The sequence below is a fragment of the Sinocyclocheilus grahami genome, unplaced genomic scaffold (assembly GCF_001515645.1).
Source record: "Sinocyclocheilus grahami isolate Dianchi unplaced genomic scaffold, SAMN03320097.WGS_v1.1 scaffold459.1, whole genome shotgun sequence".
Lineage (NCBI taxonomy): Eukaryota > Metazoa > Chordata > Actinopteri > Cypriniformes > Cyprinidae > Sinocyclocheilus > Sinocyclocheilus grahami.
The window spans coordinates 455062-481097 of record NW_015505638.1 but is presented as its reverse complement, the minus strand read 5'-3'; the positions used below and the strand labels follow the sequence as shown (position 1 = coordinate 481097).

Genomic DNA, 26036 nt, shown 5'->3' with positions numbered 1-26036 from the left:
CGTTCAAACTGAATTCTTAGCCATGTTCATCCATTCAATATTAATTGAATGTTTATTGCCAGAAAATTGCGAGGTTACACAAATTAGGGGTTTAAATTGTATTTTTACAATTCCCAATGTTGCTTTCAGGGTGCAAAAACGACAACCCCCAGAGAAATGTTTTTTTATTATTATTATTAATTAATACCATACCATACCATAAGCAAATAATTTTTTCATGTCTGCGTTTCTGAACACATTTCCCAGAAGCCTTTGCTGTAAAACATGTGACGCATTTAACCTGCGACTTCAACGCATTGTTTGGTGCTGTGCGTTAGTATATCATTGCGTGCTGGCTGATATTGGTATTTTTATTGAAGCGAGAAGAAAAGAGGCGCTCTGGAAATGTAAGTTTAAGCACATTTAACCGGAAAACTATTTTAAAAACCTCGTGGTTTGATATAATTCGCGTGTATTTTCCTGCTCTGTTCGTAGATGTCTCTGGCAGACGAATTGCTTGCCGACTTGGAGGAGGCAAGAGAAGAAGAGGACGGGCTGTATCCCGGTGGTGGAGGGGGTGAGAGTGATGGGGAACCCGGGGAGAATCAAGCCGATGGGGGTCTGGAGGACATACCGGAGGAGATGGAGGTGGATTACAGTGGGACGGAGAGTGTCACATCCATAGCAAAACTAAGACACAGCAAGCCAGTGAGTTTTTGACTTCATTCATTTGACTCTTATCTCTAAATGGATTCTAATAAGTACTGTCTCCCTGAAACGTTACACTACCTTATTGCAAACTTCTCGACTTCGTACAGTTTGCTGAAATCATTGATAAAATCGGTCATTATGTTGGAAATCAACGTAAAAATTCAGAAGGTGAGTAACATCCAACTCATTTCTGAAACGTGTGTAAATATGAATTTTCCATATTTAACATGTTTTTCCACTCTCTCCAGTGTCTGGACCTGTTGAAGCAGACCCAGAGTACAGGCTCATTGTCGCTGCCAACAATCTCACAGTGGAAATTGACAATGAACTCAGTGAGTTTAATGTTTATTTTATAGTGAATATGCAAAATATTTGTCAAATTCCAAGATTTGTATCACTTATCAAGCACTATAACATCGTTATTTCCCCCTCAGATATCATTCACAAGTTTGTCCGTGACAAGTACTCCAAAAGGTTTCCTGAACTGGAGTCTCTGGTGCCAAATGCACTAGACTATATCAGAACTGTTAAGGTATGAAAATTAATTTGAAAAATATGATGGGCTGAGCATTTTTGAGCAGCCTATTCATGCAACATTTTACCATCATATGATTTACATCATCTGATCGTTCGTGTTTTTTTATTAATAAGGCTTAAACATAAATTCTCATGTGTGTGTTATATAAGTTAATGTGTTTGTGTGTCTTCAGGAGCTGGGCAACAATCTAGAGAAATGCAAAAATAATGAGACCCTCCAGCAGATCCTGACTAATGCTACTATCATGGTGGTCAGTGTCACAGCCTCAACCACACAAGGGTGAGTGAGCAGATATATTTGGTATGATATGATTACAGGAAGAGAACCTTGTTTTTTGTTAAAGTCTTTTTTGATTTTTGTTTTTGAAATAAATGAATACTTTTCAACATTCAGTTGGTCAAAACTGACCGTAAAGACTTATACGTTGTTCCAAAAGATAAGAAAATGCAAATAAATGCTGTTCTTTAGAATTTTATATTTCGCAAAGAATCATGGGGGGAAAATCATGGTCATTTTTAAACGGTTATTTTACTATTGTTTCTCAATATTACTGTTTTTGATGAAATGAATGCAACCTGGGTGAGCATTAGAGACCTTCAAAAATGTTACAAATCGAACCAACCCCAAACATTTGAACAGCAGTATAATTTAGCTGGTTTTCTGATTAAATGATTGGGTTTTGGCAGAACAATGCTTGGTGATGATGAGCTTCAGCGATTGGAGGAGGCATGTGACATGGCCCTTGAACTCAACCAATCGAAACACAGGATCTATGACTATGTGGAATCCAGGATGTCATTTATTGCTCCAAATCTTTCAATAATTGTCGGAGCTTCAACTGCTGCCAAGATTATGGGTGAGAACAAGACTGCTGAATTGAAAAGGATAGTTACCCAAAAATTACAATTCTGTCATTTACATGTTGTTCCAAACTCACTTGACTGTGGGACACAAAAGGTTAATAATAAAAAAAAAAAATTAAAAAAAAAGTATTTTGTTTGGGTGAAATAAGATGCTTATGCTTGATCACAATAAAATTTGGTGCTACTGTAAAAATCCCTTTCGTTTTGTTTCCCTGACAACATGCAAACCCCCCCAACCCCTCATTTCAGGTGTTGCTGGGGGGCTGACTAACCTGTCCAAGATGCCTGCGTGTAATCTGATGTTGCTGGGAGCTCAGAGGAGGACGCTGTCTGGATTCAGCAGCACATCCCTGCTACCCCACACAGGCTACATCTACCATTGTGATGTAGTGCAGTCTCTGCCTCCAGTGAGCATCAACCTTTTTGCTTTCACTTATTTTTCCTTGCTTTTATTTGATCGTTTTTATTCAGAATATCATGAGTTTTTCCTTTGTTTCCAGGATCTGAGGAGAAAAGCAGCTCGTCTGGTTGCAGCTAAATGCACTCTGGCTGCCCGTGTGGACAGTTTTCACGAGAGTGCAGATGGCAAGGTCAGTGGTTTCATCGTGGTCTACACCACTGTACAGTTTAGAGTTTACTCACTTCAGATGATAATTAAAGCTAGACCGTATTTGCTGCTAAAAATCTTTAGAAGTACTATAGTGCTTTGTCTTGATGAACTTGTTTATTTGTTTATACACAGGTTGGCTATGACTTGAAGGAAGAGATCGAGCGAAAGTTTGATAAATGGCAGGAGCCTCCACCAGTCAAGCAGGTGAAGCCTCTTCCAGCTCCCCTAGACGGACAGAGAAAGAAGAGAGGAGGAAGAAGGTGAGGGTCGTAGAGGGTGGGAATGATGGGTCCTTTGTGAATCTAATGAAGCATGCCAAGAACTTTCATTTCATGAATCATTTCATAATATTTTTTCTAAAAGAAATTGTTTTTCAAAGGATTTTAAAAAAATGTAAAGGGGAAGTACATTTAAAAAAATATATATATATATTTTATTGTTTTATGTTGTATTATATATTCACTCATTCTTATTAATTCATTTTGTATTTCATCTAAAAGAAGCAGAAAAAATTGCACTGACCATATTCAATATTGGCAAGCAAAAAAATTTAAATAAAATAATAATAAAAGGGAAGTACAAAAACATTTTGTTGTTTATATTACATTATTCATTTTTGACTTTCATAATTTATTAAAAATTTTGCATTGAGATGTTTTCTTGGCAATTAAGCAAAAGAAACTTGAAAGGTGTAAGTACACAAAATAATTTTTGCATTATATTTTTTATTGTATTGAATCGACAAGTAAAACATTGAATTGTACGTGAAATTTTGAACATACGGAATTTTCTTTGAAATTTTGAAGTAGAAAGACTGAAATAGTATTTTCTTGTAAAACCTACTGCAATCATTTTTGTTTTATGTACAACTTTTTTTTTTACATCGCATTAACTTGCCATTCTTTTTTTTTTTTTATACTCAGGTATCGTAAGATGAAAGAGAGGCTGGGTCTGACAGAAATCAGGAAACATGCCAACAGAATGACATTTGCAGAGGTTAGTTGAGCTCTGTCAGTATTGCTCCATTAGCATGCCTTTTTTTTAATTCCATAGATTGATTCAGATTATAAACTTGGTCTTTCTCCCTGTAAGATCGAGGATGATGCTTATCAGGAGGATCTGGGCTTCAGTCTTGGTCAACTGGGAAAGTCTGGTAGCGGCAGGGTCAGACAAGCTCAGGTCAACGACTCCACCAAGGCCAGAATATCCAAATCCTTACAGGTATGCTTGCTTACTGTAGCATGAATTACAAAATATAAGAGAAAAATCAGTTTCTTCAAAGTTAAATGTATTTTATATACACTACCATTCAAAGTTTGGGATTGGTAAGATGATTTTTAAAATGTTTTTGAAGTCCCTTATGTTCACCAAATCTGTATTTATTTATTAAAAATATAGTAAAAACAGTACAATTCTGAAATATTATAACAAGTTAAAGTAACTTAAAATAACAGATTTTTATTTTCTGTGTTTTAAATGTGGTTTTAAAGCTGAATTTTCTAATATGAAAATATTCTGATATGCTGATTTGATGCTCAAGAAACATTTCTTATCAGTGTGGAAAACATTTATGCTTCTCAATATTTTCTGGAAACCTTGATGTATTTTATTTTTCAGGATTGTTTGATGAATAGAAAGTATACAAGAACATAATTTATTTGAAATACTTTTATCAGTCTTTAAAAAAAAAAGTATGAATTTCTTTCAAAACTGACCTAAAACTTCTGAATGGTAGTGTAAATTTGATCAATATAATTATTTTGCATTGGTACTTAATGAGCATTTCCATATGGTCTTATGAATGTTTGGTCACTGCAGCGAACACTGCAGAAGCAGAGCATGACGTACGGTGGGAAGTCCACTGTCAGAGACCGATCATCTGGAACCAGCTCCAGTGTGGCCTTCACTCCTTTACAGGTACACAATCTCTTATTGGAAAATTGATTCTTTTTGCCATTCTTTTCCTGCCTCTAGGGTGCAGAAGTTACAGCCTTCACATTCAGGTTGTTTTCTCATGTTCGAGTACAGTTGCTTTCTGTTTGGTTCCCTTGCTGAATCACTGACTGACAGCTGTGGTTTGGTGGATTTGTTAGTTAACAGTCTGTGCACTGTCTGCTCTCTGTCAGGGGCTGGAGATTGTGAACCCACAGGCTGCAGAGAAGAAGGTGGCTGAAGCCAATCAGAAATATTTTTCCAACATAGCCGAGTTCCTCAAGGTGAAGCGCGAGAAGGAGGATAAAGTGTGAGGCATTGTGTTAGAAGAAGGAAACTACACGCATTGACAGCCGTGGTCTGATTCACACTTCAACTGTTAATTTATACTCTGTCACACACCCACGCAGATAGACTTGTGTGGGAATGGTCACATTATGAGGACAGCACCAGGACACATGGCTGGAAATATGAAGAGGGAGAGGATTTTGGTTTTTGTTCATTTTTATCTTTTAAAATGTGTACAAACTAATTGTGTGTTGTCTGTATATATATATCAAAGAACAGTAAATGCAAGTTGTTTTTCTTTAAGCATTTTTTTTTTTCAATTTCAATAACTTTGGACAACACTTAATAAAGTTGCTTATCTAGCACACATTCATTGTCTCTAGTCCTTTTTCATTTTAGTTCAAAGCCACCTATTATTTTCTCTGTGTGATGCGTGCTTTGTCCCTGAGGATTTCATATAGTTTAGGTTGGTATGCATGTTTGCACAAAATGTCTTTGACTATGCAAGCATCACTTTCCTATCAGAGAAGACACGCTGTTGTCACATTTTTGAAATGCTATCATGAATTAAAGATCTTAAAACGTCATATGCTAAATTAAAGGCTAAATTGCTAAATCCTTTTTGAGTGTTCAAGTAAATGTTTTCTGGTTGTCACTTGAATTGCTTTCCACTCATTGTATTGTAGGATGGATTGTGGCAATAAATGGTTGCACAACAAAGGAGTTTTAACTAAGAAAATGTTTTATGTATTTAACGAAATTCTGGTGTCACTTTTATCCTGTTATGCCACATTTCATAGTTATGTAATGTATTTTAATGAATTATAATAGTGACATTTTCACAGCGTCAACTCTTACATAATGATAGACTAAGAATCACCATGTCATTTGAAAAATGTCTTGGTGGATTTCTTAATTTTTTTTTAATGAGAAGCACATACAAGATTAATTGACAGGAAGTGATTTTTGAGTCACAAAAATGAAAAATAATGATCAAGATCTTTTTAATAATATGCTTTATTATACACCTCTGGTTAGTCAATTGCAGACTAGTCTATTATGTAAGTATGCTAACTAAATTGTATGTTTGCCTCTTGCAATCAATCTTGTAAAGTGTTCTCTCACATGATAAAAAATTTAACTCAAAAATATTTCTCATCTATTTTATGTGTTTATTTGGTAGGAAGATGTGCAGTAAGTGGGGTAAAGAACAGTTAGACCATTGTTTGCTTAAAGTCTGGTTGCAACTGCTGGATGATGTATATTATAATTTGCATATTTGTATTGGTTCTATGTTCTATTGTGAATAAAATATAAGTTTATGAGATTTGTAAATTATTCCATTCCTTTTTTACTCACAATTTGTACAGTGTCCCAACTTTATATATATATACATACACACACTTGTTCACTGTATATATGGTCTTGTTTTTGGAGACAAGAACACTGACATTGCATCACAAAAGTATTTTATTGAAATTTTACAACTCTGTTTTTTGTTTCCTCTCAACCTACGAAGCGACATCACAATCGCATGCTGTCCTGTCCATGTCAAATAAAAGGCAAGGATGATGGTGTTTATTACTGGAGAGAAATCGACAAACGCAATCAGCTGCCCTGTGCATCAAAAAATACTTTCCATCACATTTATCTCATTTTGTGTGTTGGTCGAGCCCATCGTTCTCCCCAAACAATAGAGGAAACTGAAATAAATGGAAACTCACATGGGATTGTGTCACAATGTGGGGTGTTTGAAAAAGCTTTGCCTAATAAACGGAGTAACAGGACAATGATACTTTATTTTGGGAAACTGTCCAGCAGAGCACGTAAGAATAATTTTGAGATGCGACTTGAAAAATAACAGGAAATTTCGGGGAAGGCTTTTGTTTTACTTTACATGCACTTCCACACAACAAAAATATTCAGCAATGGACAACCTAAAAGACACTGAAAGAAAGAAAAATAAGGTTTTTAACTTGTACATATTATAATCTTTGTCTTTTTATTAGATATTTTTGAAGTGAGATCACTCATGCCATGTTTAACAGACAAATAATCACACGCCACTCTGAAGGCTGACAACTTCAACCCACCTTGCTTGTGAACATATGTAAGACAGATGCTACAGAACATTACCCTATCAACGCCAACTTTTTTTGCGAAAAACCACATTTAGGTAATGATAAAGGTAGGGAGGTCGAGAGGAATTCAATTGCATAGCAATTTAATGGTCGACACGTTATCTCGCAAGGCAAAGTCACAGTGCCTCAACACTCCCAGAGGGGCTCAATGAACTAAGAACAACCAATCAATGCATTAGACTTGGGATCTCGCATAATGCCGGTACATCATAGTCAGTATATGTCATCAAAGAGGATAAGACTTGCTAATGCAGCACGCCACCAAACACAAACTACGAGCAAAATGTTTTGATTGTGGCCAAACCAAATTGTTTCCTTTTATTTCTGTTTGACTAGGTGGGGTTTTCAGTTAGAACAGAAATGAAGGGCATAAAGACTCAACGTTAAAGGAGGTTCAAATGTTTGCATGTAAACAGGCACTCGACCCCCTGCTCTCTCTCTCTCTTTTAAAGAAAAAGGCCAACTTCACATCCAACCACGACATGGAGTTCATCTCGGAATGTTAACAGCAGCGTTTTCTCTTTGTCATAGTGATCGCTCTCGCTCTCTCTGTCAGTCACTGCAGGTCTCTGTCCTCCAGGTATCTGTACTCAAAGGTAAATCCTTCCTTTTTTCTCTGGCCCCACTTTTCATAGTCAAAGTAAATGTACGTGCCCTACAGACAGAAAAATAATATATTCATTAAAACAGAGTTTTGAAATTTCAAGCATATTATTAATGCATTACATCACAGAAACTAGGGCAATTAAAATGGTTCCAGTTTGTTGTATATGCACATACTCACATGTTCATTTGTATATGTATATTGTTTTAACTGTAAAAAGATTATAGAAATAGATTTTTTTAAAAATAAATTAATACTTTTATTTAGCAAGGATGCATTAAATTGAAACTTCAAAAAGTGACAGTAAAGACATTAGAACGTTATAAAAGATTTATATTGCAAATAAATACTACTCTATTGAAATTTCTATTCATTAAGGATTCCTAAAACAAAATGATCAAAGAGTATTAAGCAATAAATGTTTTCAACAATAATAAGAAATGTTTCCCAAACAGCAAATCTGCATTTTAGAATGATTTCTGAAAGGACAATGTAACACTGAAGACTGGAGTAATGGCTGCTAAAATATATTAAAAGAGAAAACAAAATTGTATTAATATTAAACAATATTACTGTTTTATTGTATTCCTCATTGAATAAATGCAGCCTTGGTGAGCATAAGAGACCATATTTTTTTTATAATATGAAATACAATTTTAAAATTGAAATCTGTGTACTTTAAGTAATAATTCTATATATATATATATATAAAAATAAAAAATTCTCCACTGGTATTTGCATTGACTACTATAACTGGTTTTGTTATGGAACTAGATAGAGCATTAGAAAATTAAACTCAGTTTGCTGTATTTATTTTCAGTGATGAGCATGAAAACTGTGCTGGGTTTGTACCTGTTCAAATTCATCAGTGATGGTCTTGGGTTCCTCGTGCCGTTGGAACCACATCATGTATTTGGTGTGGAACCTCCACGATTGCTTCTTCAGTGCTTTAGCCGACAAGTACTGTGCCTTTGTGCCCTGAGGTAAAATGCCAACCAAGAGAAAAATTTGGAAGACTGCAACATCCAACAGACGTGCTTATTTAAAAGCAACAAACACAGACCTCCAGGTAGTAGAAAATGAAGAAGAGCGTTTCAGTGGACAATCTCTGGTAGAACTCAATAGAGTCCGAATGATGTGGGGGAACCTGGTGGTGGAATGGCGGTGTAGGACAGGGGTTTCTCATCAGGTACTGCCTACAAACAGACAAAAAAAGACTCACATCGTCAGCTTTAGGGGCAGCTTCTTCCAGTTGAATGCCTTCACAAGGAAACAAAAAGTCTTCTTTTAATCTAAGTTTAGACTAGAAAGCATATTGTGTACCTGATTCTCTCTGAATCGGACGGGTGGGGCATGTGTGTCCATGTTGACTCCTGCATTGCCTGTTGGTAAAGCTGCTCTTTAGTGAGGGGGGTGGGACCTAGCGGACATGCCCCTAAAGATGGCGGCAGGTTGACCTCTGAAACGGCAGGCTGAGGGGCCGTTGTGGGTCCAGGTGGGGCTGAGTACAGATTTAAAGGAAATAATTTTTTTGAGTTTGTGATGATTACACCAGCCTGTACCTTATGTAACGTATAATCTGGCACACTAAACTGCAGTCTAGCTGTTAGACAGGGTGTGCTGTGTGTGGTTGAGTCATTTTAATCATAAGCTTGAAGGATACTGAGGCGTGCACTACAAAAACCATGTATGTCAGTTAAATAGGTACTGAAAATTAGTTGTTTTAACTATTTCCCATGGTTAGTTCAGTGCACTCTGTATTAAACAGGTCAGCATGTAAGGTACCTCGATCTGGGAGGTGTAGTGATGGAATCTCTCCATCCAGTGTCAATCCCAGTGCAGCCCGTTCTGCCATAGCTTTCAGAGAGCTTGGTGGTTCAGGAGCCTGCGAGAGACCAAATGGAATTACAAAGGAAACAGCACTATTTAAATCTACAGGAAACTGATTTCATTGTATTTGATGGAAATTACTTTTGAGAAACTTAAAGCTGAAGTGTGTGAATTCTGTGCCACTGGCAGTCTGAATCTAGTCTAACCAGGATGAAAAACACACCTTGATGGCTTCTGTGTTGAGTGTGTAGGAGTGTGGGCCGTTTAGCAGACTCCCACCACCAGGTGTGCTGTCAGTGAAGGCAGGTGACGGGGAGGAGGGGGGTAGAGTGATAGAACTCAATAAACTGGGGCCATTATCCAGACTACAATACAGAGAAACAATCAATCAATCATACTACTGTTATGCTAGCTACAACTCAAAGATATTGCAGATGTACACTCACATTTGATTCGTTGATGAGCTCGAGGATGAGGAATGGCTGTTTTGTGATTGGCTGGCACTGCTAAGTGAGGAGTCTGGTGTGTTGTCCGCAACCACAGCACTGTAACCTGTATGTAGAAAATAAGGATGCATTTAAAAATAATAATAAATTAAAACATTTTAAAAGTGATAAAATAAAAACAACAAAAAGATAAATAATAATAATAATAAATTATATTATTATAATAACAATAATAATCATAAATATAGAACAACAATTTAAAAGATTCATAATAATGAAAAAATATTACATAAAATAAATAAAATTTTAAAACAATTAAAATGATGAATAATATTACTAATAACAATAATAATTATTAAAATAAATAAAATACTAAAAACAACAATTAAAGAGATTAAAAAGAACAAAAACTATTAAATTATAAATATTAAAACAGTTAATATTAAAACTAATGATTATTATTATACAATTTTTAATTTCATCCAGCTTTATAAAGAGATGAAAGAGACAGCTGGAAAATACAACCATTATCTTCAGCTAAACATTTATTCCTACTCATAAAATCAAAAATAAAAATAGGAAATTGGTAAATACAGTGGATAATTAATGACCAGACTCGAAAAACTCACTGGTTGCTCCATTTTGTTTGAGGCTGCTAGGGGGTCTTGCAGGCACTACGTTCGTCCCCACTCCTGCAATTGCCACAGAACTGCTTCCATTTCCACCCAACCCACTCTCTCCAGTTCCTCCTCCAGGTGCTGTGCCCACATGGCTCACAGGTATCTGTGCAGACCCCTGGAGAGTCGTCTGCCCCGGTACCAGGTTTAGAATCCCTCCGGTCAGAGCACCATGACCTGGACTGGACCCTAGCAAGCCCATACTAACCCCTGTACCCGTGCCATTACTGGTCACACCTGTGTTTGCTCCCCCTGCACCTCCGCTCGGTATAGATATAACAGAACTACCACTGCCGCTCCCCACCGGACCACTGGAGGTACTACCTGCTGATCCACCAGCAGCTGCCTGGGCATAGGGAGCAGGAGTAGAGCCTGAGAGAAGCCCTGCCATGGTGTTGAGAGAATCAGACATGCCTGCCATGCCCAGACCTGGCATCTGAGCCACACTACTGCTGCTGGTCACTGTCACGCCCCCCTTCACAAGGCCCAAACCCAGTCTAGAGCCCTCAACCCCAGGAACAGATGAGGCCTGGGACTGGGAATTGGAAGTAACTGGGCCAGGTGTGCTGGAACTAGGCAGAGAGGAAGAAGTGGAGGCAGGTAGCGTGGGGTGGCTAGGTGGACTAGGTGTGTTGTTGTAGGGTGCGGATGTCGAGGAGAGTTTGACCTGTGCTTGCTGCTGAGACTGAGGAACATGCTGCTGCACTGCGCTGCTAAAGCTTCCCAGTAGGCTGCTGCCCCCAGAGACCGCTGTGCAGCCACCAACAACAGTAGCCACAGAAACCAGCGAAGAGGAGGAGGAGGAGGAGCCTGAGGAGGCGGATGAAGAGAAGGACGAGAGAGAAGGGTTGCCATTCTTCACAGGAGACTGATCGGAGCAAGAAAGCCATGAGGTTAGAAACACATCTTTTTTTCATTAAGCATACATGTGATTTAAAGGGATTGTTCACTGAAAAATTACATTTGCTAATGTCATGGTTCAAACTTTTATGATTTTTAAATGCATAAAGAGTCAATTCTGAAGACTGTGCTGGTTGCTCTGTTCCATATAATTATAACGCGCATTTCAAGCTTATAAAAGGAAACAAAAGCACCAAAAAGTGGTTCATACAACTTGTGGGGTATTTTACTTTTTATATTAAGTCTTCTGAAGCCATATGATTACTTTTATAATGTTTTTGCACCCTTCTTTACGTTTGAAAGCTTCAGTTTCCAATCACTGAAATTAGGCCTGTCACGATAACAACTTTTTGTTGTGCGATATGTTGCCCCAGAAATAACTGCGATATTACTGTCATTTTAAAGACCACTGAATATATAATCATAATGTAACAGCATAATAATGCAAGAAGGCCTACACACTTCCAAATGACAACAAACTTTAAATTTTTAAGAATATTTAGATCATGGAAATTAAGTATCAAAATATTAGATACCTTAAAAAACCTGAATAAATAGTAAATAAACATTTTCTAACAAAAAGTGCAAGGTAACAAGTAGAAAAAAATAAAAATGCACAAAGAACTTGTATGGAGGTTTTTCCATCTACAGATTTTTCCCTGACCTTCTTTTCTCTGTAAATTAAGGGTGCACACTATTGCTGAAAAACACAATCAGTACTCAGCAGTCAGAAAGGCACAGATCCCTAAACAAGACCATATCTGCAGATGAAACTTTGTTTGTAGAAGCATTTTTTTTATTTGAACTAGCACCTCATGACTAAACCACGTTATGTACGAGCTAGCACCTCATGACTACACCACGTTATGTACGAGAAGCTGCAAAAGACACAGGCGCAAGTGGAATGTACAAAACATGGTGACATAATTTTTTTAAGTAAATATAATGGGCGATATATTGCGTCACCAAAAATGATTGAGGTCATGTACATATATTGCGCGATAAGTCAATATATTGATTACTGCGACAAGCCTAACTGAAATAAAGTCATACAGGTTAGGAACAACCTTTAACTGAGGTTCTGAGGTCTCACCTGACTGACTTCACTGTCTGTAGATCGGCCTCTCTTATCCTCCGAGATCTCCTGAGTAAAACATATTCACACACAATGTATAGTAAGAGAAACAATTCTGTGACTAAAGGTCAATAAAAGATAAGAAAAGAGCATGATGGGTGGTTCTGAGTCATTAAAAAACGAGAGAGATCCTCTGCAGTCTAGACTGAGACAAGAGGAATAATGAAAGAAAGTGGTTTACCATTGTGCCTGTTGCAGGAGATGGAGGGATGGGGGAAGAGGAAGTGGTGGAGGTCGGTGTGCTGCTGGACTGAAGGAACATCTCATCTTCAATATGGCCCTGAGGAGACGTTGCCATCAAAGTTGTTGCTAGAGAGAAAGAGATATTTATAAATGTGACCTATCTAGACAAAGCCATTTCATTTAAAAACATCCATCCCACACACACAGACTTACGTATCTCCTCCAAGTCCAGATCATCATAGAGGAACTCGTTCTCTTCAAAGTCTGGGTCTTGCGAAGAGTCAATGTAATACTCCACATCATCTTTGATCTTATGGATAGCGTCAACCTGGATCGAATCATTATCCAACATCCTCAAGATGGTCTCTAGCATACGAATGTGGTGCCGGTGTCTTTCAATTAACCTCTTTAGCTCTTCAATCCGATCCTGCTTCTGAAAACAAACACAATAAACAGCTTTCTATAGAACAGAACTGTGTGAGAAGCTGAGAACAAGTTGAGGTCTTTAACAGTGAGGGTTCACATAATAGTGAATGTATATAAAGGAAAGCTAATCTATAATAAAATAGTTAAGCACTGGGGGGAAATGGAAAAATTGAAATGCCGACCTCTTTGTCTCCTTTCTTCTTCCGTGTTTGAACAGAGAGGGACTCAACTTCACTCTCAAACTGGTCCACCTGCATGTTCAAAGTGTCTATTGTGTTCTGCGAGAGAGAGAAATCATATCATTAGTGCACTACTTGCATCCTGTTCAAAGTTTTTCTACCCCCCAATGTTATCCATGAGCCCTCTTGTACCGTGAGCCACTGTTCCATTTCCTCCTTCTCTCTCTGCGCCGGGTCAACTTTCTGAGCCAAGCCCAGCCCCTCTTTAGAGTAGGCCTTTGTCTTGGTTTCTCTTTCAACCACCTTAAATCGCTCCATTTGCTGAGAAGAAAGAGACAGAGATTCAGGTTAAGGGGGGCAAGCTTGACCGATTAAACGTGTGAAATACATCTAAGAACTCATGGGGCAAAATTTAAATGTTATGCCAAGGCACAGATATTTTTTATCAAAAGTACAAAAGAATTTTGAACACTGTGATAAGTGCATTAAAATAAAATAGCATTGAGGAATCAGGCAAAACCCTTGTACCGTTTCAATAAGCTTCCGGTTCTCCACTAGCTGCCGTTTGTCTTTGATCTCATTGGATGCCACCCATGTCTTAATCTGGTCTCGTAGCCGCTAGGAAGAAAAACAGGTGAGAACAATTATACTGATTGCGAACACATATTTTTCTCTTGGTTCTAAAGAAAGTGTACAATAATTCATTCTACGCAACAGCTAGTTTCACTTCTCTAAATTCATTGCCCAAGAAGTGTTCCAAGAGTGCTAACACTTAGTCCAACAGCAAGAAACGGTTCTCTGTTTGTAATTTTTCCATTTATCCATGTTCACACAATTCCAGAAAGCCTTAAAATACGCTAAATGTCAAATAAGCACATCCTCACCTGGAGCTTTTTTATCTCTTTCTTGAGATCGGCCTCATATTTTTCCTTCTGATTGGCATTGGCTGCATTATGAAGCTGAGAATGAAATGGATTATTAAAATATAACAGCAGGTGCACAATTCCTTTGACTTTTTTGCATTACATATTGGTTGTTGAGGTGTTAACATCTCACCTTTTTCCAAATGTCTTCAAACTGTTCGACGCCTTCAGTAACTTTTTTCAAACATCGATCTATTTCACCTGGTTGTGTAAAGCATATGATTATGCATAAGTCACAAGATCATATTATGACTCAGAAAACCTCTGAAAAGAAACTACTGCGTACAAGCAATTGTGGCAGGGGAGAGTAGAGAAAAAAAATATTTTCTATATCATATCACCTTACCTTGTAGTTTTCTCTTATCAGCCATGGCTTCGCTATGATACTGTCTTCATACCTTCTGTCACTGCAAGCACATCAGAGAGACTGGTAACTTATACAGTATTCAGTGTGAGGCAGATGGTAAGTGTTTCTACTGCTCCTAAGATAGATCTCATCTCAATAGAAAAGGCTGATATCATAACACCCCGCTTGATTAATTTGCATGAGCCCAGAAAACGATTAATACCTTCAAAGTTATATTTTAATCGAGTTCTTTCCAGGTCAACAAATACACGCAACTGCCACCTTTGCAATCCCCCTAAATAAGAGAAATTATGAAGAATTTTAATGACAGCAAGCCTCGATCGTCCTCATAGTTTAAATTACTTAGACAATAACGCCAACACAACCACAGTGTGTTTACGCAGATTTACGCAGCCTCTGATCACTGAGCACTAGCCACCAAGAAGCTAACGTGTTATATCAGCAGCATTTCATCGCCATATCTCATCTGCACTGATAATATGTCACCCTGGCAGTATATATAGAATGTATACTGTATATTTCTGCAGTTATCATGGATTAAGCTGCTCTTGTTGTGATATCGAGCAGCGCTGACGGCTAACGCTCTGCTAGCACACTTATAGTATTTCCAACAGAAGGTGTGGGGGATTTAAACTCTTAAATTGAATACACAGTCGTCGTATACCTTTTTCAAACGTGTGTAATATTCGTCAGTATCTCTATGTGACAGCCACGACCAATATATCCGCCAATTCCTTATTTCAAATTTGGTAATGTTTTTAGCTCGTCAATCCCCCTTCTGTTAAAGTACATTAAAGATGGACGGCAGACTCCGCCCACCGCTCGCTCCTGAAGTTCCCGCCTCTCGTCTTTTTTCGTTCTTATGATTCATTCAAAATGTCTGTCAATCATTTCTCAAGTTGTGACCATTTCCGCTGGGCCGCAAATCTCATTTGGTTGAAATATTAGGTGAAAGGTTATATTTACGGAAAAAGACCATTCCTTTTACAAAAATGAACTTCTCCTGGGCCTAACACATTTTTTCTTTATTTGTAACGACTGTACTAGTTTGTATAGAAAAAGTTCATAACTGAAAAAAAGAGTGAGGGTCGTTTGAGTGTGTAATAATGATAACATTTTATTTGATTAGATTTTATTTCAGATTTTATTTCTAGGTACAAAATTTAAATAACAGAAAAACATAATACTTTAGATATGGGGCCTATAGAAATCTATGGGAATTTTCAATAGCTACTATAATAATACATAATAATCATGATTTACCTTCTTGACTGAATCAATTTATCTTTTTTTTTTTTGTCTCCCTGGACTATATATGATAAAATTTGAAATAATTATAATCATAAAATAGAAAATGTTATTCCCCCCTCCATAATCTCTTATTAGAACAATATATTTAATAACATAAATGGGAATCTTTTTTTTTTTTTAATAAATATATGAGTAAAAATAGCTCTCTTTAACATTAATTCATTATTTTACCCAGTCAGATACTTACATATTTATTTATCCTTTTCTCTTTGTGAAATCTTGAACCGCTTAGATATTCCCCCCTCCATAATCTCTTATTAGAACAATATATTTAATAACATAAATGGGAATCTTTTTTTTTTAAAATAAATATATGAGTAAAAATAGCTCTCTTTAACATTAATTCATTATTTTACCCAGTCAGATACTTACATATTTATTTATCCTTTTCTCTTTGTGAAATCTTGAACCGCTTAGTTTGTTTTTTACCAATTTACTCAAAATCTTTAGAAGAGTATTGACATCTTGATTGTTAATGTTTTTAAACTATTTTTATAACGTATATACTTATATAAAGTATCATATTACGTATATAAATGGCCATTTCAATTATGCTGAATGTTTTATTAAGCATTTCATTTCATTCCACATCTCCAAATGCCGATATATAACCTCTTTTCACTGCTTCATTATGAAAGAAATAATACATTATACAAGCAAAGTATCAAAGTCTATTAACAAAACATAATCAAAAATATGTTCTACCCTTAAGGTTTTCTGCCTTATTCTAATTCTTTGTTTTATATGTCTGTGGATTATCTTCAGTGCTGTGCATAATTTGACTGAACATAACTAAACGTTAACTGCAAGTAACTGTATAGTCAAAATAAAATAAATGTTAAATATCACCAGTAATCAAATAGAATATAAATGTAGCAAACAAGCTCTTCGGCACTGAAGATAGTGCTGTGGAGTACCGCGCAAAAGCGTGTTTTATCTCCAAGATATGGGCTGGCCAGACCGAATGTATTTCATGATTGTAACTTACGTTTATCACGTCAATCATCCTGTTGCCTCCGCCTACCGCGTCGATAGACTTCCTGAAAACGCTCGTGCCTCCCCTGCAGCTCAGGAAAGCTGGAAAACTCGCCGTGTAGGGGGGCAAAAAAACAAACAAACAAACAAACAAACAGGTAAGTCCTGTTTTACTTTCGCTTTGTCGTTTATTGTTATTATAGTCATTAATTTCCGTAAGACACATAAAAGTTTCTAGTTCGCCCTATTTGATGAACAATTTAAATAGAAACAGATCCGTTTTCAGGTTGATGTCTCTGAGCTCTCGTCAGCTTGGCTATTTAAAATGACACTAGCAACATGTTTGCTGAATACTCTATATTCTCTTCATCGATAGAACCGAATTTTGTCTTTACCAGCTTTAAGGTTTTAACTGCCACCGTTAAGTACAAACTGAAGTCCACTCATATCCATATGATGTGCTAGTTTCTTGTGTTGGCCTGTCATCAGCTAGCTGTGTTTATATGTGATTTTGGCTCTTAGTCGCTAAGAAACTGCAGTTACACTTATTAATTTTCTTGCGACTAGTTTCTATGATGGTTTAAAATCGCATTTTGCCTTTGGAACAAGATAGCGCAGAAGCTATTTGTTTCTGCATTCACTTATGATCATACACCATAAACTATCAAATGTCACTAGATGAGCTGACTTTTGCATGTAAAACCCTGATTTAATACAAGTACACTCAGATGATAAAAGCCTGATTTCCCACTTGTAACAATTAAATAAACTTGTGACTGTGACAGCTGACTGTCCACCTGTCACGTTCTGAGACACTTTGTAATTGTATGAAGTTGTTATTTGATTTGTAATGTGACAGAGCTTTGGATTTTTACCTTTGCTCAACTGGCACAATTTTATTTTTTTATTTATTTCATAACCACTCACCTAAAAAAAGATCTACGCAACCGTGAGCAAAGGTCATTAGTGCTTTTATTTTATGATCTGTGAGGTCGCAACTGACTAATTATAGTCAAAGGCTTTGAAATTGCTTTGGCGTATCTGAATAAGTCTTGAAACTATCATATCATTGATGCAGTAAAAGTCTTGATGATAAAAGGGACAAAGTGTGCACTCATGTGGGAGAACCCAGACAGTCAACAGAGCTCCTTTTGGCTCCTGAAAGGTAAAGCTTGAGACAGCCTGAGAGAGGAATGTACTTTTGGTCTACTGTGGGTTTTGATTACTTGATGGTGACTCCGGCCAACTTTTCAAGGACACATGAGGACAACGTGGACATCACTTTTTTTGGTTGTTTTTTGTTTTTATTCTTAAACAATAATTTCACAGGAGTCTTAACAAGCAGAAAATTAAAGTGCATGATAAGAGTCACATATTTCTGCATTTTGATCAAATTCCAAAACAAAGCCCGCAGATGTTGAACTACAGCTAAAACATCCTACACAGCCATCCATTTCATCCCAGATGTTTACAGACTGTGTAAACATTAGGCCTCTCAATTGCAGGAGTTTTCTGTCAGCCATAAACTCATACTATGAGAGCCTAATCTGTTGAATCAGTCGTCAGTTCACATTTCAAACATTCCTGTTCTCCACTTAGTTGAAATTGCGATTACATCTCAACTCTAGTTTTCATTCACGGTCCTGGTGTCGCGTTTCAGGCTCAATTGCGGAATTTACATATGCAGTGTCATCCAAGATTGATGCCGGACAGGTGTAATTCCACCCAGACTGGTTTTCTTCTCTGTTTGGATCAAAATGACATAGCCCTGCATATTTGTGTTGCCTAACACTGTCAAAACTACAAGTACTTGAACATTTTGAATAATGAACTTTGTATTTAGACTGTAAATCACACTTCCCCAGACTAGCAGTTGCCACACTCTTTCTGTTGAGAAACAGAACCATATTGTTCAGCATGTTCCTTTTTGCTGATGTCAGACCTTTGAAGATATTGTACAATTTGTTATCGGATTACTTAAGACTGTTAAGGTTAGGTGCAAGTCAAGGGTCAATTCATCACATTCCATTAGATAGGCAGTAAAGATGAATTCTGAATTCTGATGCGTAAGATACACTACCGTTTAAAAGTTTGGGGTCATTACAGGTTTTTTTTTTTTTTTTAATTTATTACAAATGAATAATTTTATTCAGCAAGGATACATAAAATTGATCAAAAGTGACTGAAAGGATGAAAGACACTGAAGACTGGAGTAATGGCTGCTAAAAAGTTAGTTTTTTTGCCATTACAGGAATACATTACATTTTAAAATATATTAATATAGAAAGTTATTTTAAATTGTATTCAGAGACTTCTTTCAAGAACAAAAAAAACCTTTGAAAGGTAGTGCATCTTCCATAACAAAAGGTCCTCAACTTCTATTCAGAATAATATATTGTTCATGTTCTAAGGGTTCATATTACTTGACCTATTTTGCTTTGTAGGATGTAGAATATCGCATTTAACTTCGAAATGTAATCCTTCTCTTTCTGTCTCTCTCCAAACCTTTTCTTCTCTATGTAGCAGGGCACCTTTAACGTCGGATAAAGAGGTTTACCATGCCTTGAGACCCTGTTCCAGCACTCATACTCTCTGTATTCTGTTTTATTTCTTTTCCATTTTGAGGACCATCTTGCAAGGGTTGAAGAACAGAATTCAGCATTCATGGATATCAAATCCTGGATTTTCTGGCATTTTTTTATTGGTTGAACTATAACACATGATTTCTCTGCACCACTACAATCTCTGACACTATTTTGAACCAAAACCAGAAGTGACATCCCTGTTAATTTCTATCACTTCCTAAACCTTGTTGTTTTTGGAGAGGTACTGTATTTTTAGTCAACCACCTTGATAAGATTTCATTTGATACTTCTCAAACAATATCCTCAGCTGGGCCATTACGTCTGCTTTCTGTGCTTGTTTGTCACTGAACATTTTCGTAGCATTTATAAAGTTATTATAACCTTAGTGTGTGTTTATTTTTAGTCATTTGTAAGTTTCACGTTTGCTGACCTTAAGACAATGCTTTGTTAATTGAAATTGTGCTTCCTATTTTATTTAAACAGTTTGTAAGAATAGAAAATTGTTAAATTGATTAATTTAAGAAATTTTGTTTAATGGTTATGTAAATGCACACACAATTCCGTTTAACCTTGACAAAACCTTGCCTTTTCTCCTATTGTGACATTTTGCCAGTGCAAGGAGAGAAAAGCAAATAATCTTATCTTGTGCATCTTGTTTTTTAAAACAAAACTGTAATTTTTGTTTGGATACTAGCAATACTAAACTGGAAATCTCTTTCTTGTATTTTGTTTTGATCAGATGATCGTAAGAAGATTTAGCATTGTTTTCAGGCAAAATGCACTGATGGAAAGGGTTTAACACTATCAGGGATAGAAACGCCTGCTGAAGTTTTCTTGTGTTTTGAAAAGACACCTGTTGAAACACTGTCATTATTTGTAATTTTTAAGTTTAACTTAAAGTTTATGTAAAAACCCATGATTTGGGCTTAAAGCTGACACGTTTATTTCAGAACAACTAGTTCATCCGTCCAGAAAGTCATCTCTACAAATCAGAGGAAAGAGCCCTACATGAGGCATTCAAGCTGTATAGTCCAAACATACTCTCCGCATCCCAGTAGCACTACCTTTTGAGCCCAGACGTTGAACATGCGCTCCACAGGCCCAGAGAGCCCATCTATGACTGAGGAGGCCCTGTTGCACGGACAGTTCGGCGGTTGGAGCAGCGGAGGAGGAAGTGGAAGTAACAGCAACAGCTGCCCCAACAGCCCTGGAGGTGTTTCTTTGCCTTCCAGCCCCGCCTCTACCAACTATGCCCTGACCCTCACGCCAACACACATCCATGTCCAGCGGTTGTCTCCACGTGTGGGGAAGCAGTCCAGGCTGATCCTGCCACTGGCGGAACTGACAGGATGCAGCTGCCCGCGTTTGCCGGCCCCTCCTTTGCTGGTGCTTTACTGGTACCCTCCGGGTCGTCGCCGGAAAGGCGTCTCCAGACGCAGACAGGTGAGGGCATACTTGGCAGAGAGCAGAGTTGAGGCGGAGAAATGGAACACTGCCATACAGAGCCTTCTGAGGGGGATGGATGTCAGCTCCACTACAGGTGGGTGTCAGGGTTTGATCATTCATAAATGCTTTGTCTCAGGTATGTCTATGCTTTTGTTAGTGGGAAACGTTTAATGTACCCCCTCAAAGTTTTCACTAAATAGAAAAAATGCCTCCAGATGCTGCTAATTCTTCAAGACAGTGCTGTTGCGTTAATGGTGTGTCATTAGTTTGTGTGTTGTAAATAGGATGCCACTTTGATTTCTTCTGTAGTGAGCTAAATTTATGTGAGTATGAATCATGTCTGTGCATTTAGTTTTGTAAGAGTTTAACGGTTCCCTCCTGCTCCTTTTTTCTGTTTTTGCACTCATAATGTGTACCACATGCTGTCATTGGCGGTCAGAGAATGGGTGGGTCTGCGGCAGGGAAAATACAGCCTGAATTGAGTAGTGCATGTAATTCGGTAGCAATACACCAGGCTTTATTGACTTTAACAGATGCTGCTGTCCCTGTTTTTAACTGCTGTGCTGTAGTTAGTTGTCAGTGCTAGTGGTTGCAGCTCAGTAAATCGTTATATGATGTTGATAAGTTTGTTGGCTTGTTAGTTTGTGTTAGGAGTGCAGATCTTGATATATATATATATATATATATATATCTTGGTATAGTGGTTCTAATGGTGTGAAAATTTAAATACACCCCATTTCTTTTAAAATTATTTATTTATTATTTTGGCTAAAATGACATTTGATCGTCCTTTCAATTATGCTGGTAGGTAAAACTTGGATGTTTATTGATTAACATTAAAGCAACAATGAAACAAACGTACAATCAGCTTTTTAAACAAGAAAAACCAATGTTACATTTATGGGAAAAGTTGTGAAGGAATTGACAGGAAAGTCTTGCCTCAGTTAATTTCAAAATACATGGGTCAACCATCTGAAAAAGGCAGCACAAATGTGACCCACATGGGAGGTTTAGGAAGAAGTTTTGATCTTAACAAAATGCCAGATAACATCTAGTTTAAGATCTTGACCGCATATTCACTGTGTTCTGGATAAATGTGACCTTTCCCAAATTCCAATCTTAAAAAGATAACGAAATGCTCTCAAATGCCATCCAGTTGAACCATTAATGTAAGAAACTCTAAGCGATTGTTTTATTTTGTTGAATAAAATATGGAATTTGTTATTGGATAAATTCCTTTTTCATCAGCATTTTTGAAATGAAGGTCAGATATGTGATCTTGAGGTGAACTTATTTTTCACACCTGCTAAAAACATTTATGGTCTACTTTCAGATGGTTTAGGATGTGGCTTAGTGTTGTTTTCAGCCTTAAAATTAAGGCCTTAACCTCACTTGCTTGTTTTTGCTCTCTTATTGAGCAGAATTTTGTAAAAGCATGTTGCCCCGTCCCCGTCGACTGTTGCTGCTGGTCAATCCATTCAGTGGCAGGGGTCAGGCAATGCAATGGTGTCAAACGCACATACTTCCAATGATAAGAGAAGCCAACATCAGCTACAACCTCATACAGACAGGTAAGAACAACACACACAATCACACACATACAGTTGCAAATGGTTCAAAATATATTTTTAAGTGCTCAGACCAACAGTACTCAGAATTTGATTGATTGCATTGAATGGATGTGATGTATGTGGTTTTGTTGTTGAACAGAGCGTCAGAATCATGCATGTGAGATAATCAGAGAGATCTCGTTAACAGAATGGGATGGAATCGTCATTGTTTCTGGAGATGGACTCTTGCACGAGGTAAATATCAAAACAATCATGATTGCTTTGTCATATATATTTAACTTATTACAAAGCCCATATAGTATCTACTTTTTGCAGGAAATTTGTTTGGTAAATTTCTTGGAACATCTGTGGAATTCTGTATAATTGATTTAAACATGGTAAAACATGTTAAACGGCTCTTATCGGTAGCTGAAGACATGACCAAATTAGCAAAAATATTTAATAACTAGAAGCAGAGGATGTTTAGAACATTCTGAATGACACAAGTTTGATTTATTTAGTACCTGACTGATCTACCACAGGGTTTACTTTCCTTTCCTTTCCTTTACTTTAGTTTACTTTATACTTTATTAGTAAATTTTAGTTTACGTTGTGGAAAATTGTCTCTGTCACAGACAACATATGAATACACATAAGAAAGCATGCAGTACACAATAATTTATGGGGGGAAAATAGTCACTTGCTTTTAAGACAGCATTGGGCATGAAAGATAATTTATAAACAGGTTACACTTTAGTTTAGGGAACACATATTCACTATTAACTAAGATTTTTCCCTCAATAAACTCCTATATAGGTGCTTATTAATAGTTAGTAAGGTAGTTGTTAAAGGTGCTATAGAATGGAAAACTGTATTTACCTTGGCATAGTTGAATAATAACAGTTCTGTACATGGAAATTACATACCGTGAGCCTCAAACACCATTGTTTCCTCCTTATGTAAATCTCGTGCATGCAAAAGACCACTGAAAAATAGGCGAATCAGAACATAACACCGACTGTGACGTTACAGTCGGGATCACTAATAGTTACCCGCCCATGTTCTTTGCCAGCCGCCAGCCGATCTTGCACAGCCGAATCATCAGAAGTTCTGCAGGTATTGTGAAGAAACAAGCGAGGATAATAGTGAAAATGGCAGATCATGGAAATAAATGTTATGTTCCAGGCTGTGCAGGGGATGTGATGTACAGGAATGGGTTGGTGTCTGTATTCAGAAAGGCACGGAAAACAAATAACGCAAGCCACTAAAGGGACATGGTTAGCTGCTTGCTAGCTTTAGGCTGTTACATTACAGTACATAAGATATCACTTACCAAATAAACGGAGTAAGGAGAGATGACCAAGGATGATGGCGAATGATTTACAGATCCTGAGCACCACTGACAAGCATCTGATCTTGTAAAATGTGTGTTAAGTACTGCCGCTGTAGTTAACACAGCACATGCGATCGCAAATCTTGAACGTGAAAGTAAAAAGCGATCATGCATTCGAATATATTAATAGCGGCTCCCCGATGCCCGCATTTTATATACAGTATAATTACCCAACGATATAACTGCGAGAGAGTATTGAAATATATATTTTCCCTATGTTTCCTTCCTGCTGTGTGAACTACTGAAATGAGCGGCACTGTGAAACAGCCAATCAGAGCAGAGCAAAACATTATTATTCATGACACTTCCAAATAAGGTAAAAACAGACCATTTCATTCTAGGGACAAATCCTAGGGTTGTAAATGGACATGTAAAACCGTTTCTGGAGATTTTTTGCCCTTAACTAAGCCACATACCTTCTATGTAGATATCAGAGAACAATTTAAAATATTGTATCAGTGCATTCTATGGCACCTTTAAGTTTAGGTATGGAGTAGGATGAAGGGATCTAAAATATGGTCATTCAGAATAAGGCATTATAATACTAATAAACAGCCAATATTCTAGTTATAATATAACTTAAGCAAGTAGTGAGAATTGGTCCTTAAAATAAAGTGATACTGATAAACTTATCACATCGCTCGTGGTTGCCTACAGCATCTCCCTGATGGCAATGGATGAAGTTTGCCATGAAGGGGGTGAGATTCTGACAATTAGCGCTTTATCAACAGTAACCAATAGGTCTGAGAGGAAATCTGCAAATTCTTTTAGGAAATCTCAACTACCTTTAAGCCATTTGCTTGAATTTACATCGATAGAGTTCATTCAAATGTCTCTGTGTCTTACCTATTATCTTACTTGCTTCGTTCTCAATCTTGGACAGCTTGACTCTATTTACAACACTCAGATGACCATACCACAAGATCATGTTAAAAATCAGAATATTTTCTAAAAAAAATTTATAGACCATTTCAAGTATATTCTATGTAAAAATAAGATGATTTACATATTAATCTGTGTCCTCTTTTTGCAGGTGATAAATGGCCTCATGGAAAGGCCAGACTGGGAACAAGCAATAAAAACTCCTCTGGGAATCCTTCCTTGTGGCTCTGGAAATGCACTTGCTGGTTCTATCAACCACTGTGCAGGGTATGATGAAGTGTGCTTGAGCTCACCTGGGACACATTGTGTGAAAATCTCCAGTTCTTCAGAGAATCTCCCTTATTTTTAAAGGAACAGTTCACCCCCAAATTTAAATTGTCATGATTTACTCCCCCGCATTTCAAACATATATGTTGTTATTTTTCCTGTCAGCTCTCACTGTACGGGAAATAATTCTGTGAAGAATCTTTAAAAATGATTTATGTGTATGGAAAAACAATAGCATTCTGTTCCATCTATAGAGATAAAAAAATTATATTTTGAATTTTTTTGTGTCGGTGTACAAAAAACTAGCCTTTTCTGTTATTATGATAAGTTTCATATATTTCTCAAGGGCTGTTTGCTCTAGTGTAGTATATTGGTTGCAATGTACCTACTTTTACACTCATAGGCAAGATCCATGTAATGCAGAGGTGATGATTCATTGCAGTATTTGAATAATTTTTTGAGTCATGTTTTAAAGTCCCCCTGTAGTCAAATATTTTATCCCTTAAAACTTATCTTTGGTCATCAAAATGACGTATTTAAATGATTTTTCTTGTGAAAATAATTTTCTCATGCCTTAAAATAGCTTGAATGTAACTCTACACCCTTGCCTCATTTACTATACGCGGATCTATGAATATGCAAATTAGTCCCGCCCCCACTCAGTCACACACCAGCCAGCGCCTCCTGATCCACTGAACTGTAGTAACCGCAAAACAATGGCATACACGGATAATGACTGATAAAACTATGTTTTTACTAGCGGACAACTACAGTGAATACTGTAACATTCGTTAAAGTTACTTACTTGGCGATGTTGTGTCCTAAAATGCCTTGAAGACTCGAATGCAGCCGTTTGTGATTGTTAATTCGCGCCCGCGAGCGTGTGTGAAGTGCA

The 26036-nt window shown here is 37.1% G+C and overlaps 3 protein-coding genes across 7 annotated transcripts in view; 2 read left to right on the top strand and 1 right to left on the bottom strand.

Annotated features, from left to right (window-relative positions):
• The first annotated feature begins 250 nt into the window (after positions 1 to 250).
• Positions 251 to 5290, top strand: LOC107552837 (U4/U6 small nuclear ribonucleoprotein Prp31). Its single transcript, XM_016234835.1, has 14 exons — positions 251 to 386; positions 475 to 687; positions 798 to 858; positions 939 to 1022; positions 1125 to 1222; positions 1401 to 1507; positions 1915 to 2084; positions 2341 to 2498; positions 2592 to 2681; positions 2834 to 2961; positions 3625 to 3697; positions 3794 to 3922; positions 4520 to 4618; positions 4828 to 5290. The coding sequence occupies exons 2-14, from the start codon at positions 475 to 477 to the stop codon at positions 4945 to 4947; spliced, it is 1530 nt and encodes a 509-aa protein (XP_016090321.1). The 5' UTR covers positions 251 to 386; the 3' UTR covers positions 4948 to 5290.
• A 1083-nt stretch (positions 5291 to 6373) lies between these two features.
• cnot3a (CCR4-NOT transcription complex, subunit 3a) lies at positions 6374 to 15527 on the bottom strand. Of its 2 annotated transcripts, none has more exons than XM_016234832.1 (18): positions 15397 to 15527; positions 14712 to 14772; positions 14499 to 14566; positions 14327 to 14401; positions 13971 to 14060; positions 13635 to 13763; positions 13446 to 13541; positions 13051 to 13270; positions 12836 to 12963; positions 12613 to 12663; positions 10572 to 11487; positions 9943 to 10048; positions 9720 to 9861; positions 9452 to 9551; positions 8990 to 9167; positions 8730 to 8862; positions 8519 to 8644; positions 6374 to 7717 (listed from the first exon to the last, which is right to left on the bottom strand). In XM_016234832.1, exons 2-18 carry the CDS (start codon positions 14734 to 14736, stop codon positions 7619 to 7621), a joined length of 2682 nt encoding a protein of 893 aa, XP_016090318.1. In that variant the 5' UTR covers positions 14737 to 14772; positions 15397 to 15527; the 3' UTR covers positions 6374 to 7618. The 2 variants fall into 2 exon arrangements, with proteins under 2 accessions (XP_016090318.1, XP_016090319.1); XM_016234833.1 differs by lacking the exon at positions 15397 to 15527 and adding an exon at positions 14935 to 14953.
• Positions 15528 to 17063: 1536 nt separating this feature from the next.
• sphk2 (sphingosine kinase 2) overlaps positions 17064 to 26036 on the top strand; it is a 15001-nt gene continuing 6028 nt past the window's right edge. For 2 of the 4 annotated variants that reach the window (XM_016234829.1, XM_016234828.1), the window contains exons 1-5: positions 17064 to 17176; positions 19542 to 21143; positions 22471 to 22620; positions 22760 to 22854; positions 25026 to 25141. In XM_016234829.1, coding sequence (XP_016090315.1) covers positions 20690 to 21143; positions 22471 to 22620; positions 22760 to 22854; positions 25026 to 25141 — 815 coding nt within the window. In that variant the 5' untranslated portion in view covers positions 17064 to 17176; positions 19542 to 20689. The remainder of the gene's footprint in view (positions 17177 to 19541; positions 21144 to 22470; positions 22621 to 22759; positions 22855 to 25025; positions 25142 to 26036) is intronic. The other 2 variants (XM_016234830.1, XM_016234831.1) reach the window with 2 other exon arrangements.